Source organism: Pantherophis guttatus, chromosome 1, assembly GCF_059756535.1.
Source record: "Pantherophis guttatus breed Tessera chromosome 1, ASM5975653v1, whole genome shotgun sequence".
Taxonomy (NCBI): domain Eukaryota; kingdom Metazoa; phylum Chordata; class Lepidosauria; order Squamata; family Colubridae; genus Pantherophis; species Pantherophis guttatus.
In genome coordinates this window covers 79,638,155-79,653,280 of record NC_142063.1, presented here as the reverse complement: position 1 = coordinate 79,653,280, position 15,126 = coordinate 79,638,155, and the positions used below count along the sequence as shown (strand labels likewise).

Here is a 15,126-nt window from a genome sequence, read left to right as displayed (position 1 = left end):
CCTCATCGCCTTTAAATGGCATTGCGTGTCATCTGAGCATGCTCCTGAGTGGGCCGGCGAGGGGTATAAAAAAGGCTGGGACGCAACGCGGAGCTCTCAAGCAAAGAGCCGGCGCGAGCGTTCGGGAGCCTCGCGCGCGCCTTGCTCCTTTTCGGCGGAGTCCTCGGCGCTAAACCAAAACCAAAACCAAAACAAAGAGGCGGCTGAGTCCCGGGCGGCTTTTCCCGCGCAATTTCTGCTCCTTCCCGGGGAGTATACTTTCAAGCGGCACGGAGCAGCGGAGCCAGAGTCCCCTGAGGGGGAGCAGCCACAACCGGCCGGTGCCAAACGCGAGCGGGAGTTTCGCGCCTCGACCCTGCGCGGAAGGGGGGATCGAAGGCAGCAGGATGGCAGCCGCCACCGCCGCCGCCGCCAAGCCCGCCGAGTTAATGGGCATCTGCTCGAGCTACCAGGCGGTAATGCCGCACTTCTTGTGCATCGCCGAGGAATTCCCTCAACCGATCCGGCCCGCCAAGCTGGCCAAAGGCAAGTTGCGGAGACCCCGCCAGTCCCGCTTCAAGACGCAGCCGGTGACCTTCGACGAGATCCAAGAGGTGGAGGAGGAAGGGGTCTCCCCCATGGAGGAGGAGAAAGCCAAAAAGTCTTTCCTGCAGTCCCTCGAGTGCCTCCGCCGCAGCACCCAGAACCTCAGCTTGCAGAAGGAGAAGAAGCTGAGCAGCTGCAGCCGTCTGAGGAACAGCCTGGACTCCTCCGACTCCGACTCGGCCCTCTGAAGACGGGAGCTGCGCCTCGGCTGGGCTCGGTCGCGCCTCACCCACAGGCGTGGGGGGAGAAGCGGATCTGCCGCCTGGACTTGTGTGCCCGCCCCACCGCACCCCCGGCTCTCTGCTTCATACTGAAGTTGGCGGAGGAACTCTGTGGAAGGGCATCCTAAAAGGAGGGGGGCGGGAGAGAAATAAAACGGACAGTTTCTGAAAAAGACTTGGTTAGAAATAAACCTTCATTTCGGCTTTCCCTCCTCGCACAAAAATAGCCTTTGGGGCGCTCCGGTTTATTTTGTATGATAAATCTAAGTCCTTGCAAGGAGACTTGACGGGATGGAATCCCATTCCTTCCTCCACTTTCTATTTTCTTTTTTTCTTTTTCTTTTCTTCTTTATCGACAATAAGATCCAGTATGAATGTGGTAGATTCGAAGAGCAGTCTGCAAATCTGCAGCAGTCTGGAAAGAAAAATATTTTGTTTGGGGAAAAAATGCTTGTATGTTTCTAGCTTGGCTGTTTGAGGTTTTTTTTTCTTTCTTTGCAATATGAAGAAAATATTTTAAAAATTGCACATCTTTTTCTATAAACGTTGAAGGGGAAAATGAAGTTTTATGAATGCAATCAGCTGCTGAACTTTATATTTATTTTTGCATTAAACTCTAGACTGCATTAATTTAATATGTTTCTACCTGAATGCCTGTAATTATTTCCACAAAAGAGAAATAAAGCTGATATATTTGCACAATGCACTTAGACTGGTTGATGTGGATGGTGCTCCTTGGTGGTTTTCAATCATGGTATTGCATGGAAACAGTGATCTGGAGTGGAGCCAGGACACTGTAGAGTTTTATCATAAATAATTGCTATAAACATAAAAGTATGTTAAAAACAAATGTTTCTGTGTTAAACAAGTAGTTGACTGCCTATTCCATCAACTCTAAGATACTGTGTTTCTAAATCTACCATTTGTATATGGAAGGCTTTGGATATTTTAATTGTTTTTTTTTTTCAAAATAGTCTCTTAAGGCTTGGCATACCCCCCCCCCACGCACACTTCTGGCAATCAAATAGTTTTCAGAGTAGAAGTAGTGATGCTGTTTATTATGCAAGGCGCACAAGAATTTGGATGAGAAATCAGCAATATTTTATAAGAAGGGCATTTCGATCTTTTTCCCTTTCCCTAGTTACAGTATTTTATAACATGTTCAGAACTGAAGAAATACTGTTGCTAGTTTCTAGTAAGCATCAGAATATTAATAAACTCTTTGCTTATATATTATTTCATCTGCCACATAAACATCCTTGCCATAATGTATATCTACAGTATTCTACTTTATTCTGCCAGATTTGATCATCTAATTGCAAGAGGTAGTATATTTGGGGAAATTTCTGGAAAGGCCTTGGCTAATCTGGATGCTTACTGAATTAATTGAAATATCAGGGCAGATTTTTCTGGGAACAAATGTAAATTAAAAAGACTTGCTGAAACCTATAGGGTCAGCAAATCCAAATGCACTACGACTTGAACACTAAATGTGGTAAATTCGGTTGTTTATACCTTTCTTCTGCTCCAGTGTCTCTGTGTAAGAAGGATTGGTAGGCAACATTGAAAAGCACTACTGAAATGACATTTAAACTACAGCTGTGCTAATATATATATTTTTCTAATGGAATTTTTTTAAAAAAATTCCATTGATTTAATATACAGGAGGATAAGCCAGGAAAGTACTACTTTCATGATCAATAATAAAAACCTTCAATATCCAGAAAAAAAGTTTACTTAAGAGAGCATGCCAAGCTGGAAGCTACTAATCCAAGCTTAAATGGAACAATCTTATGTCTTAAGATCTTTTATATTATTTAGTAGTTAACCTAGTTAGCAGATTTTTTCCATAATTTGTACTGTAAGAAACCAGTAGAGATTATTTATTGTATTGGTTTGGAGATTCAAAGATGGCTATTTTTTGACACAATTTTATATACAGTAATGTAATATAACTGCAGCTGGGTATAATGACTGGGCCATGGGTAATATTCACAGCAAAGAATAGGCTTGAAATGCTTCCACCCTAGTGTTTCAGGAAATTTGGCTTTGCAGGGTTACTCAGAAAATGAAGCATTTATAGAGTTGGGAATTATCTCAGTTTGTTATAATCATAATCCTTAGTTTTCCAGTGTGCTCTGTACACTGGCATTGACTTTTTGCTACTGATAAAGATTATTCTTGCCTTATAAATGCCATCGTGAACTGATTAGAAAAGTCTGCACAGTGTCAGGGAGCTGTTAGAAACCAACAGACATCCTGTAAAGGAATAAGATTTACTGAATATATGCTTCAAAGTTCCAGTTTGGGAATTCGATCAGGAATGATAGATAATTTCAGCTCTTGAGATAATGCAAATTAGTCCAATAAATTGCTCCATTTTATTTAAATAAAACATTTCCCAACAGAACGGCTACTTTGAAAGCAGCTAAACTGGTTTACATTTTTTAGGAATATACTATGTATCCTTCTATTTTAGTCTTCATATAGAAAATAGCATGGATACAGCACTATAAAATAATTCCAACAACATGTAAATATTTATCCAGAATGCAGAGAACATGGCCACTGGTGAAATATACTGTGAATGATAGTTCTACATCTGAAGGATGTAGAGGATATTCCCAGTGCTTGATTTAAGTGTCAATAATACATATGAGGATTTTCAATTACAACTGAGACTGAATCCAAACCAGAGAATTTAACTGATTTGTACAGACATGAAAGTCCCAGCAAGCTCCATTTCACAATATTGCCAGAAATGACTGATTCTTAAATGTGAAATAATACTCAAAATGTAACTTGCAAATGTCAATCTACAACCAAGATGTTCAGTAATAGCTGGCAATTGTATCCAGTTGTCTTCTTTTTCTGTATTCCAAAGAGTTCACTTGAGTGTTTAAAAGGAGCCATTAAACAATTTATGTAATTGTTTAAATACAGTCTACATTGTAATGTTACTGAGTTAGGGTATATTATTCACAGATAATTCTAATGATGTTTCAGAAATAAGATGCCAGTACTAGGAGCCAATAAAGGATAGTATTTAAATGACAAATCCGTGTTACCAAGCAGCTGAGATCTAATTTGGCAGAAATGTCCAACATAAAAAGAAGCAGAAAACTTTAGACCATTTGGGAAAGTCCTCAATAGCAGATCACGAGATGACTAGAACATTGTTCAGGCATGATCTAAACTGAAGTATGTTACAATAAAAGTTCTGGTACAGCCTCCCCCACCTCCACCCAATTCCACTTAAGTGATATTAGTTTCCTTGCAATGTTTGTGCACACTCAGCATAACTGTCAGAAAAAAGAGAATCCACATACAGTGTACATGGCCATATGCCCATTGGCATCTATCTTTCAGTCTTTGTTCTAAATAACTCAGGGATTCAGAGCCCTCACATGGAGAGTATGCTGATATAGATCAGAGGACTTATTGGTAAGCATTCTGAGTCAAATTCTGGATATATTTCTTTTAAGTATAGCAAGGGAAGGACAGAAAAAGCCCAAAACAAATGTATAGTTTTGGCACAATGGCCTGCAACAGGGTTCTAGACAATAGAAATCTTTCGTATGAAGAGGACAGTCATTGGCTAAGAAGGATGTGATTTGCTTTATTAAAAGAACCCAATCTTCATGTAATTTATGACAGTGTAGAAAATAGGTTAAAATATTATTTGGCTTTGGTACAGGAATTTAATGGAATATTTCATGCAAAGTTAGGGAGGAAATTTGGCCTGTACTTAGATCAAAAATGCTACATTCTCAGCCAACCCTCTGTCACAACCCTTGTGCAGTTTTTGTTAGTCATTAGGCAAAATTATACAAATATCATTTGAAATTATTCTCTTGATGTGGTCTTGCTACCTATATACTTTTAATTTTTTTTTAAAAAAAATTAATTAGTCTATTATACCAACATTCACTAACTTCTTGTCCAAAATTTAAGTTTTGATTTTCAATTTCTTCTCTCTTGGGGAAAAATGGGAATAGTAAATATTTGAAAATAAATTAAAGCATATCTTGAATGCCTCAAAGCAGTGGTCGGTTTCTACCGGTTCGCTCCGGATCGTGGGAACCAGTAGTAGCAGTGGCAAGAGGCTCTACCCATCTGCCTGGACGTCATCACGGATGCTCTGCGCATGTGCAGAAGGGCCGCGCGCGAGTGCTCCTGGTTGTAAACCAGTAGCGAAGGTAAGTGGAACCCCTCACTGCCTCAAAGGAGTAAAGTTCCATATCCTTGACCTCAAATGTGAAATCTTTGCTCTTCTAAAAAAAAATTGCAACGTATACTTAAGATAAGTCTCTGTACTAAAGTCCTGTAAATGAATTCTCACAAAGGTACCAAAAGGGAATTCAGGAAAAAAGAAGTCAGGGAATAGTACTAATAATATATAATTACAATAATTATATTGGAATTATATTATTTTATAATTATAATTATATATTTAAGTATAATTAGATTATGTATTGTACACTATATAATATTTTTTTAAAAAGAATAGATAAGAAATTCATCTGTTATACTGTTCATGACTAGAGTCCTCGGCGGGATATCTAAAGGACAACCTCAGTATCTGGAAATCTTAAATTTATCAGACCTGAATAGTCCTGGGTTCATGGTAGATGATATGGTGAATGAATCGATCCAATAGGTAGCTGGAAAAAAAGAGGCAATATTGAGAATCATTAGGAAGAGAAGACAAAATAACTGTCAATATTAGAATGTTACAATGGCCACAAGCCATGTTGATGTCAGCAGCCATGGGAAGAAGTTGCTAAGAAACCCAAATTTGGAAGCCCTTGTATTGCAATTACTGCTGAATCTTTTATTGGACAGCTGGTTTTTAATTTTGAGAGCACAATAGGCCTGATCAAGATGCCGTTTCTTATTTGCTTACAAATTGCCATTTTCACAGTTGAAAATGATTATAGTATTTTAAATTATCATTTAACCATTGCTATGGCAATATGAAACTGGTCTTCGTTAGTAGTATATCGTCACAGTGATAATTGGATAACTATATATTTTATAGCTGATGGCAACTCCTACTCTACCTAAATAAATTGCCTCAGCTCCTGCCCATCTAGCAGTTTGAAAGTATGCAAATGTGAGTAGATTAATAGGTACCACTTTGGTGGGAAGGTAACAGTGTTCTGTGCAGGTTTGGCATATCACCATGCTGACCACATGACCACAGAAAATGTCTTCAGACAATGCTGGAGACCAAGAAATGGAGATGAGCACTGCCCCCTAGAGTCAGACACGATTGGACAGAAAATCCTTTACATTTACCTTATAGGTCTCAAAGGTCCGAGCTCCAGACCGAACTCACAAACAGGACGCCACTCACTTTGAGTTCCAAGTGGTTTATTAAGCTGGATTCTTGGCACACAGTGAGTTCCGAAAAAATAAGGACTAAAGTTTGCACTGGGAGCCTTTTGTTTGTTTGTTTTTTCATTTTTTTTTATTTTTATTTTTCATAAACATATTTAAGTATACAGTCTCTTATCCATCATTAATCATTTATCAGTCATCTTATCCTTTAACTTTCATTTTTATTTGTTCGGGGCTGCTCTTTTACCATTTCCTCTTCTTTGTTTTACCACAACCTTTCCTCTTCTTCCCTCCTCTTTCTTCTTCTGTCCCTTTCTACTTTCTTCATTCCTCCTCTCCTCCCCTTCTACTTCCCCTCCCTCCTCCCCCCGCTCCTCTCTTCTTCCTCTTTCTAACCCTCTCTCCTACTCTTCTTTCCTCTCCCTTTTCTTCCTCTCCTTTTCCCTCTCTTCTATCCCTCTCTCTCCTTTCCTCTCTCCCACTCCTTTGTTGTATCTATTTTCAATTTTAATCTAGAATGGTATTGCAGCTTTGGGTTTGGGATGCCGTTTGCAGCTGCGGGTTTGACAGGTGGTCTTCCCACCACACACCTCCTGTGCTGGGGTCCCTCCCCCAGGTATGGCAAACCCCAGGCTGGGGTTGGACAATGGGAGCCATGGTGGCGCAGTGGTTAGAATACAGCATTGCAGGCTAATTCAGCTCACAGCCAGCAGTTCGATCCTGACAGGCTCAGGCTTCCATTCTTCTGAGGTCAGTAAAATGAGGTCCCGATTGTTAGGGGCAATATGATGACTCTGTAAATTGCTTAAAGAGTGCTGTAAAGCACTTTGAAGCAGTATATAAATCTAAATGCTATTGCTATAGCTACCTTTACTTACATAAACTGTAGAAACCCAGATATAGAAACATCAACTCTTGGTGCCACCTACTAGTTCTCTATACTTTTGCAAATCAGGTATGGTATGGTAACTTTGATCCTCCAAAAGCTAATCATGACTTGACTTTCCTGGTTAGTAGTAGTGTGGGAAACCATTAGGAGAGCCCAGGACTCTAAGCTAGATAAGGATTTTGGGAGAAAATATTCTAGAAGAAAAGGCAGTGGTAAATCACTTGTATACTTCTGCTAAAAAAAGGCTACATGGATGCACTGGTGAAATCACCAGGAATCAACTCAAGGGAACCTTCATATGGTTCTCTGGTGCCTATGGTATCACCTATGATCCAGTTCCATTACTCTCTCTGACAACTAAGCTGCGTCTCTTGCTGAGAAAGAAGTTGCCCAGGAATTTTTAGATTCCTGTATTGAATATATGAGGCCAACTTTTCTGAGTTCATATGCTGGTTACCCAACTTTTTCTTTTTTTAAAGAAAAATGGAACAGATCACCTACCTTCCCTTTGTATCTATTTCTTTCATAGGTCTATCTTTCAAAAGCTAAAATGCAGAAGATACCCATACAGATAATCTAGACAAATGTTTTAGAGATGAATGCTAAAATGAATCAAGAGTCATAAGGAGATGTTTAATATTTTTCTGGATTATTACCATAATTTGTACATATTTAAAAAGATAGAGTTGTGGGCTGGGTTTTTTTGCCTTTTCTTTCTCCTCTGCAAGCTCAGATAAATTAAGCTGGATGCTGAATGCAAAAAAAAAAAGGTATGATTTTCCTTAGTAATGCATGGCTTTCCCTCAACAGAGATAGCTTTTGCCCTCCCACCTCCTAACATTAACAAAAAAATGTCCATGGGAGAGGCTGAAGATATTTGTTGAAATTTGGCTGAAAAGGATGTTTTCTTTCAGATGTTAAGCCTTATTCATACTTAAGTGAGAGTGAAAACAGATGGGAGAGAAAAACAGAGATGAGATTTGAGTGTTTCAGCTGTCTCCCAAAACTTCAGAAGTTGCCAGACTAGGAAAGGTAGATCCATATTAGGGTTATGCAGAAACCACTATAATTTTTCATCTGAAAGTCTTAAAAGTATGCAAAATAAGAAAGCACCTTTCCTTAAATCCTTAAAAGATAAGCAAGATAGTTATTTTATTTTAACGAGCTTTTATTCTCATCAGGGTTAGACAGTAACTTATCTTCTTTTCCATCTTGAACTCCAAAGATCTGATGTGTGAGTCAAAATTATCAAACAGAGGAAATATTTGCAGGGGACAAAAATCATCCTGAAATGAAGAGCTGATACATTTAGATAAATGTCACCAAGATTATGTATCATAGGAAGCCATTTTGCGATTTGTTTGGTTTTTTAGCCATGATTTTAGGTCTGACATGTGGCACAGATCCAGCTAATTGTGATTTAATCAATAATTAAGGCATGGTTTTATGGAATGTTTGAATAAAATTTGTATGTCAAGATATTTTCTCTACCATAAAAAGTTCAAACTTTTAACAATGGCTATTATAAGACTGCCAGTAGAGCTAAGTAGGAAAGTGATGAAGATAAATGGCTTGATAAACTCTTGTACTTTTAAAGGCAATTTAATATTCATAACACAGGAAGTAAATGGTGATTGCATGATCTCTTTAACAACTGGTGCTGGATTTTTACAATACACACATAATTTAATTACTTATTTTTGGGTCCACCAAATATATTAGATCATAAAATAACTAAGAGATGGATTCTCAGAACATATTAAGTCACACACACACAAGGAAACACCTAAACAAAATTAAAATTAAAACTAACATAGCATAGCCTGTTGTTCAAAGGTATTTACTGTTTTACTGTTTTTTTAAAATTGACTTCATTATGTCTATTACAAGAAGCAAACTATTGTAAGGAGCTGAGATAGCAAGACAAACTCCTTCTCCTGTTTCAGTGCATTGTGAGAAGAAAGGATTGTAACCCTTTAATAATCAAATATTGCATATTAAAATAACATTAAGAAAGAGCTATAGAACCTGGCTGAAATTTTGTTAACTCTAGGTTATGGTTAACAAAGAACCAAGAAGCCTTATTTCAGAAAATAAATACATAAATTAGCAGATAATGCTGTTTTAAAACTAATTCCAAGGAACCAAGGCAAATAATCTGGTCTGAATTCAGAAAAGCTGCTGGGATTCAATATTTTCAGGAGGATGGGAGGAAAAGAAAACCAAGATGAATGAGATTTTTAAATTACTAAGTACCTGAATAAAATTATAAATTATATATAATGAGCGATGTATGTTTATACCTGGAATTGAATTTAACCTTCTTTATCTCTTGTGGAATATATTAACTCTTCAGCTATATACAAGCAACACACAAAATCAGAACCATGGTTCATCTCATTAACCAAATTGCTTGGATTCATACATGTTAAATGATAAACTAACCAGATTTCTTCCTGCCTTGGTACCACATACACTAAATCACATTTTAATCTAGTACATAATTTAAACACAATATGCTTACACTGTGCAAGCCCAGTCTTGGTAGTACAGTACTCTAATGGCATTAACCCTAATAAATAAAAATGAGGTACACTCTGTTGACACAGCCTGTATAGTCAATTTAGTTATTGGGTTTAGCGAATTGCATGAAGTCATAATTTTGCGTTATATAGTGATAGGTAAGCATGATAGACACACTGCCAAACCAAAGCAATCTCCTGCCATTTTGCCCCTCTTCTACAGTCTCTGCCAATGGCATTGCTGTTTCTCAGGACCAACCATTCTTTGCAGGAAGGAGAATGATTTGGTCAAGAAAAGGCACATCTAATCTTGTACTTTTAATAGCACCTTGTTGCATAGGAAATGGGGCTATTTTGAACTATAGCTTCTTCAACAAATTGCAGTGATGAAAACCATCTATATTTATGCAGTGTGATAAAGCATGATGAAAAGAACACTGTGCACTCAGTTAGTCCAACTGCCTGAATTCACACAACACATAAACTAACCACAGTGATTGAATTGGCATAACCCTGACCGCCCAATTTGCCAACTACTTTTTAGTCTGGCTTGTTGACCAAATCCAATGTTCCTTTTCTCTGGCACTCTTGGAAAAAGATGACATGTATCCCATTATATATTCCTATTTTTTTTTCTGACCACTACAATTTTTTTTCTTTGCAGTTGTACTGTTACGTAATGTAACTCAGTTCTAAGGAAATGAGTATACAGTAATCTCTCCTGTTGACTGTCTGCAAGGAAGCACAGACAGTGCACTCTATTCCAGCCGGTTGTTAAAATCAGGGTGATTATTCTATCCCATATTTTATCGTCATGTTGTTATTTTTTCCCATTTTGTGAGCAGAGAGATTTCATCCTTACTAAGTGTTGTTTATCACTGCATATCAAATTTGTAAACCTCTATGATAGTTTATGTAATGCAGTAAGTAAACATCTTAAATATTTAGAATCAGTCTAGGTTTCCACTGTCAGGATAAAGATTGTAACAGCTAACTTCCATACTGAATTGCTAATAGCACAGAGCTGCTTAGTTGAGAAGCTGGCAAGATTTATCTTGTATAACACAGGAATTTGATTCGAAAATCAGACCTATATTATGCAACCCTTACATATAAGCAGTCTGGAAAGATGATCCAAATATTATTTAAATATATTGATTAAATAGAATTCAGGGCTTCTCTTGTGTAGTTTTCCATCTATGCACTCACCAAACTAACACAATATGTTTTTCTGAATCACATGTTTTATACCATGCAATGGAAAGCGGATATTTATCATGGGGTTAGGTAAGCGGATGCCCCTCTTTTATTACCAAACATGGAAGATCTTGTTTTATAAACTGATTATATTCAAAGAAAAGAGTACTCTGTAATATGGACACTCCTGAAGAATAATCCTGCCAAGCAGTAAATTGAAAAATTTGCCTTTTTAACTCATAAAATGCTTAGAGAAGTAAACTGTCTTGCTACTAAAGTTATGAGAAGATATATTCTCTTGTTAGCAGCTATGATTCTGGTAAAAATATAAAGGATGCTCCCTTTGCACCATATTTTCTTTCAAAACCTCTATATCTATTTTTTCCCTTATCCATTTTCTTTTTAGGTAATGGAAATATGCCATCCATCTCTCCATTGAACTATTCTTAGCTTGTATTTACTGGGTTTCTCTGCCTTGATATTATTATAATTTTTAAAGTCTTTAGTGGGTCAGTGAACTGGAATGTCCTTAATGTAATAAACAAAATCCTCTCCATGAAGTGAATTTGAAGCAAAGCTAACCAGAATGTTATTTTGTGAATTGTTTGACATACATTCCATGATGGCAGTGCCTGTAAATATATCAAAAGAGTCCTTTTATTTTCTTAAGGTATCCCCAAGACCTCCTTTTTTCAGTCATTGTTTTCTCCTGATGCCTGCTTGAATTAGTCTCTGCAGTTTTCTTGGCAAAGCTACTTCAAATGGTTTGCCATTGTCTTCTTCACAGGGTTGAAAGAGAATGAGTGGCCCATATCACCTAGCTAACTTTATGCCTAAGGTGGAAGTGGAACTCGTGGTCTCTTAGTTAGTAAGAGTTAGTAGTCTGATATCTTCATTGCTACAGCATAATGGCTCTTCCAGCCCAATCATACATATTATGATTAAAAGGAAAGTTGCTTTTTCCTATATTGAATATTCAAATATCCACTAGAACACAGTGCCAGGTTCCAAGTAACACCCCCAACGAAAGAAGACTGAGGCTTGAAGTTCCTCAAAATTCCATTTTATTAGAGATTTCATGTTGGCACATCTGGAGAAACCCAAATCTGAAAGTTTCCAGGTTTTCCCCACCCAAAGGAAAGTTCAAGTCTCTGGCCACCCACATGTCCATCACATGGTCCAATCATTGCACCGTCCCAACTGGAGATGCTTCCTAGTCACACCCCTCCAGGTACAGGACAAGTTGTTCTTGACTCTCTGAGAAAGGAATATTATTATGACTATATATATTACCCCTGCTCCATACAATCCCTCCGCCCAGTTTCCCAGAGCAGTAAATGTGTCAGGCCTGAAGGCCCAATGTAAAAGATAGCTTCCAGGCCTGACACACAGATGTCAAACTCACCGCATCACATTGCAGTCATGTGATGTTTCGCAATGTTTTTCTGGGGTGGGCGTAACCTGCGTGTAACGCATCCGGACCGTGGGCCGCCAGTTTGATACTCCTGCACTAGAAGAATGGAATTATATCAAACTACTTTTGTTCAAAGATCTGATGAACAATCCTTAGGACTTCAGTTAAACAGCCATGAAAAATTGGAAATGTCCAACTCTGATTTAAATCCTAAATTGCTACTTCCCCTCAAAATGGGCAGAAACTGTTTTTTTAATTGTGCTAAATCCATAAATTGGCTTGTTTGACTTTAACCTAATCGGCCCATAAGCCCTATCCCTTGTAAATTGTATTCTATAATTAATGGTTTGGTATTACATATAAAGAAAGCCACTATGGCTTCTTCAACAAGCTGTGGTTAAAGTAAACTATGTCATAGCCTGGTGACATAGTGTCAGTTCCAGGGTGACCTGGGTTATGAGAGCTTCTCTTATTCTTAAAATATAATTATACCCATCTCCTCCTTCACCTCTATTAGGATAAATTTTGTATTTAGACAAGCAGTGTGATGCTCTTTACAATGTGTATGCAGCAGGTATGTTTTGCTATTTATTTACATATTTATTTATTAAATTACCCATCTCAATTCCAAGCAACTTTGTCAATATTATTGAAAGGCAGCTGGGAAGGGTGGGATCATATACTCTCTGTTGAAGTCAACATGTAGCTCTAACTTAAAGCACAACATCCTGAGATTATAGCAGCTGAGCCAGGGGAGATGAAGGAGTCAACACCCCTTTTCCTTGGAAGAAAATGTTGCTGAAAGACAACCTTCTACTAACTGCTTTGCCATCAACTTTCAGAGTCTGTGTAACGTATAGAAAAAAAAGGAAGGGAAAATCCTCTTTTCTCAAGAAAGATTCCTAATGACTGTAGGAATGTATTCATGCAAGTTGTAAAAGTACAGAAGAGTTTTCCTAATGCATTTTTCTGGATTGTTTTCAAGTTCCCAGCCCAGCATACAGTTTTGGGATTTATTTTTTTATAGTCTCCCATCCAAGTACTACCAGATCTTTCTATATTTAGCATTTTCAAGCTAAATCAAGGCCATCCAGGTTTTGTTAAATTTCAGAGATCACCTATATGGAATTGGAGAAAGGTAAATATCCATGTTACAGTCCCAATATATATACAGCAAAAGGGGGAGTTGGCTCGATGTCACAGGTTTTATCAGAGTTTGCAGCAGGACACACAGGTAACTGATTCATTCATTCATTTATTATTTATTTATTAGTTCGATTTATATGCCGCCCTTTTCTGGAGACTCAGGGCAGCTTACAATGCATTAAGCAATAGCCTTCATATTTTTGTATATACCTGCTTAGTAGGGCTTTTTTTGCCCCCCCTAAGTGGTGTTCTTTTTTATACAAAATCAGCTTATTGCACAATCCGGGTCCTCATTTTACCTACCTCAAAAGGATGGAAGGCTGAATCAACCTTGAGCCTGGTGAGATTTGAACTTGCAGTAATTGCAGGCAGCTGGCAGCTAAGTACTACTTTAACAGCACTTAGTCCACTGTGCCACCAAAGCAGGATTCACTAACTTCTCTTTATATACATAACACATAAGCAGGGGTGGATTCTACTTACCTTTACCACAACGGGATCATGCACACGATTAATTAGGATATTAGAGTTGTGTTTATGGATTAATTAGGATATTAGAGTAGTAATCAGTACAGGAAGAGAGCTGTGTTAGTCAACAGTGGCAAAAAATCAGGACTCTGGTAGCATCTGTCCTGCATAAAGCACTTTATTAAAAGGCATAACTTTTCCCAAATTCATAAAAGCTTATGCCTTTTAATAAAATGTATTAGGAAAGATGCTGCCGGATTGCTGATAGGTTTACAGTTTTAATTATAGAAATCTGAATAGAAATAAATTCAATTGAAATTGCATGGGAAACTATAATCTGGTCAACATTTTGAAACTACTAATGCTAGTAGTATTAATAATGCTGGATTTTGTTTTCCATTATGATCATCACCACTTCAGTATATTGGCAAATTATCATCATATATCTCTCTGCCTCTGCCTCTGCCTCTGCCTCTCTCTCTCTCTCACACACACACACACAGCGTATTAGCATGTCAGGCTGTGAGAAGCCCATCTCTCTCAGAAGTCAGTATTAAGGGTTGGAAGCCAAATGGAGGAATTTCCTTGCTCCAAAAAGGGTAGGTAGTGGTGAAAGAAATTACTGTATAACAAGACTCTAAACCAAGGCAGGTAAGATCTAAGGTCAAGGTTGGATTGATTGAGAGGGTCCCATCACTTATCAATATGACTACTTTTTTCTTTGGCTGTATTCTATAGTGTCTTACAAAATTAGAGATTGTCTTACAAAGAAGAGATTGTGCTCCTATTAATTTCTGATCTCATCTTGTTTCGTCTTGTGTCGGAAATGTAGGAACTGGAAAGTGAAAAATTATTAATTTCAATTTTAAAAGATTAAACACTTTAATCAAAACTCAAATTTTTGATCTAGTTGATGATGCTATGTTCCCATACAGATGTAGTTAGACTCTTGCCCCAGTGTTCTCAAGTCTTCTGAGTTTTAATTAAGGTTGATGAGATCCAGTCACAAATCTTCACTTAGATACCGAATAACCTTTTGCCAGTCACAAGCTCTGAGACCAACATTCTTTTAAGGGCTGTTGTGAGGGCAAGATGGAGAGGATGTATATGTAAGATCCTTTGACGAAAGGCAGCACTTATCTCTTTCTAAATTCACTGAGCTCCACTGTCATAGTTGATCAAGCTCAGCCCCATATTACTGTTCTGGAGCAAAGCCGTCCTGTGTTTTGTAGAGAAAAGTTACAGCATAATGCATATTATTGCCCCGATGAAGTGGTAGATTTTATAATTCTGTGTTTATTTCTAGAATTGGTCAAAGTTTAAAGCTTCGACAAGGTAAGA

The 15,126-nt window shown here is 37.8% G+C and overlaps 1 protein-coding gene across 1 annotated transcript; it reads left to right on the top strand.

Annotated features, from left to right (window-relative positions):
• The first annotated feature begins 233 nt into the window (after window positions 1–233).
• On the top strand, window positions 234–916 carry C1H11orf96 (chromosome 1 C11orf96 homolog). Its single transcript, XM_034417407.3, has one exon. The coding sequence runs from the start codon at window positions 387–389 to the stop codon at window positions 771–773; it is 387 nt and encodes a 128-aa protein (XP_034273298.1). The 5' UTR covers window positions 234–386; the 3' UTR covers window positions 774–916.
• Window positions 917–15,126: the final 14,210 nt, after the last annotated feature.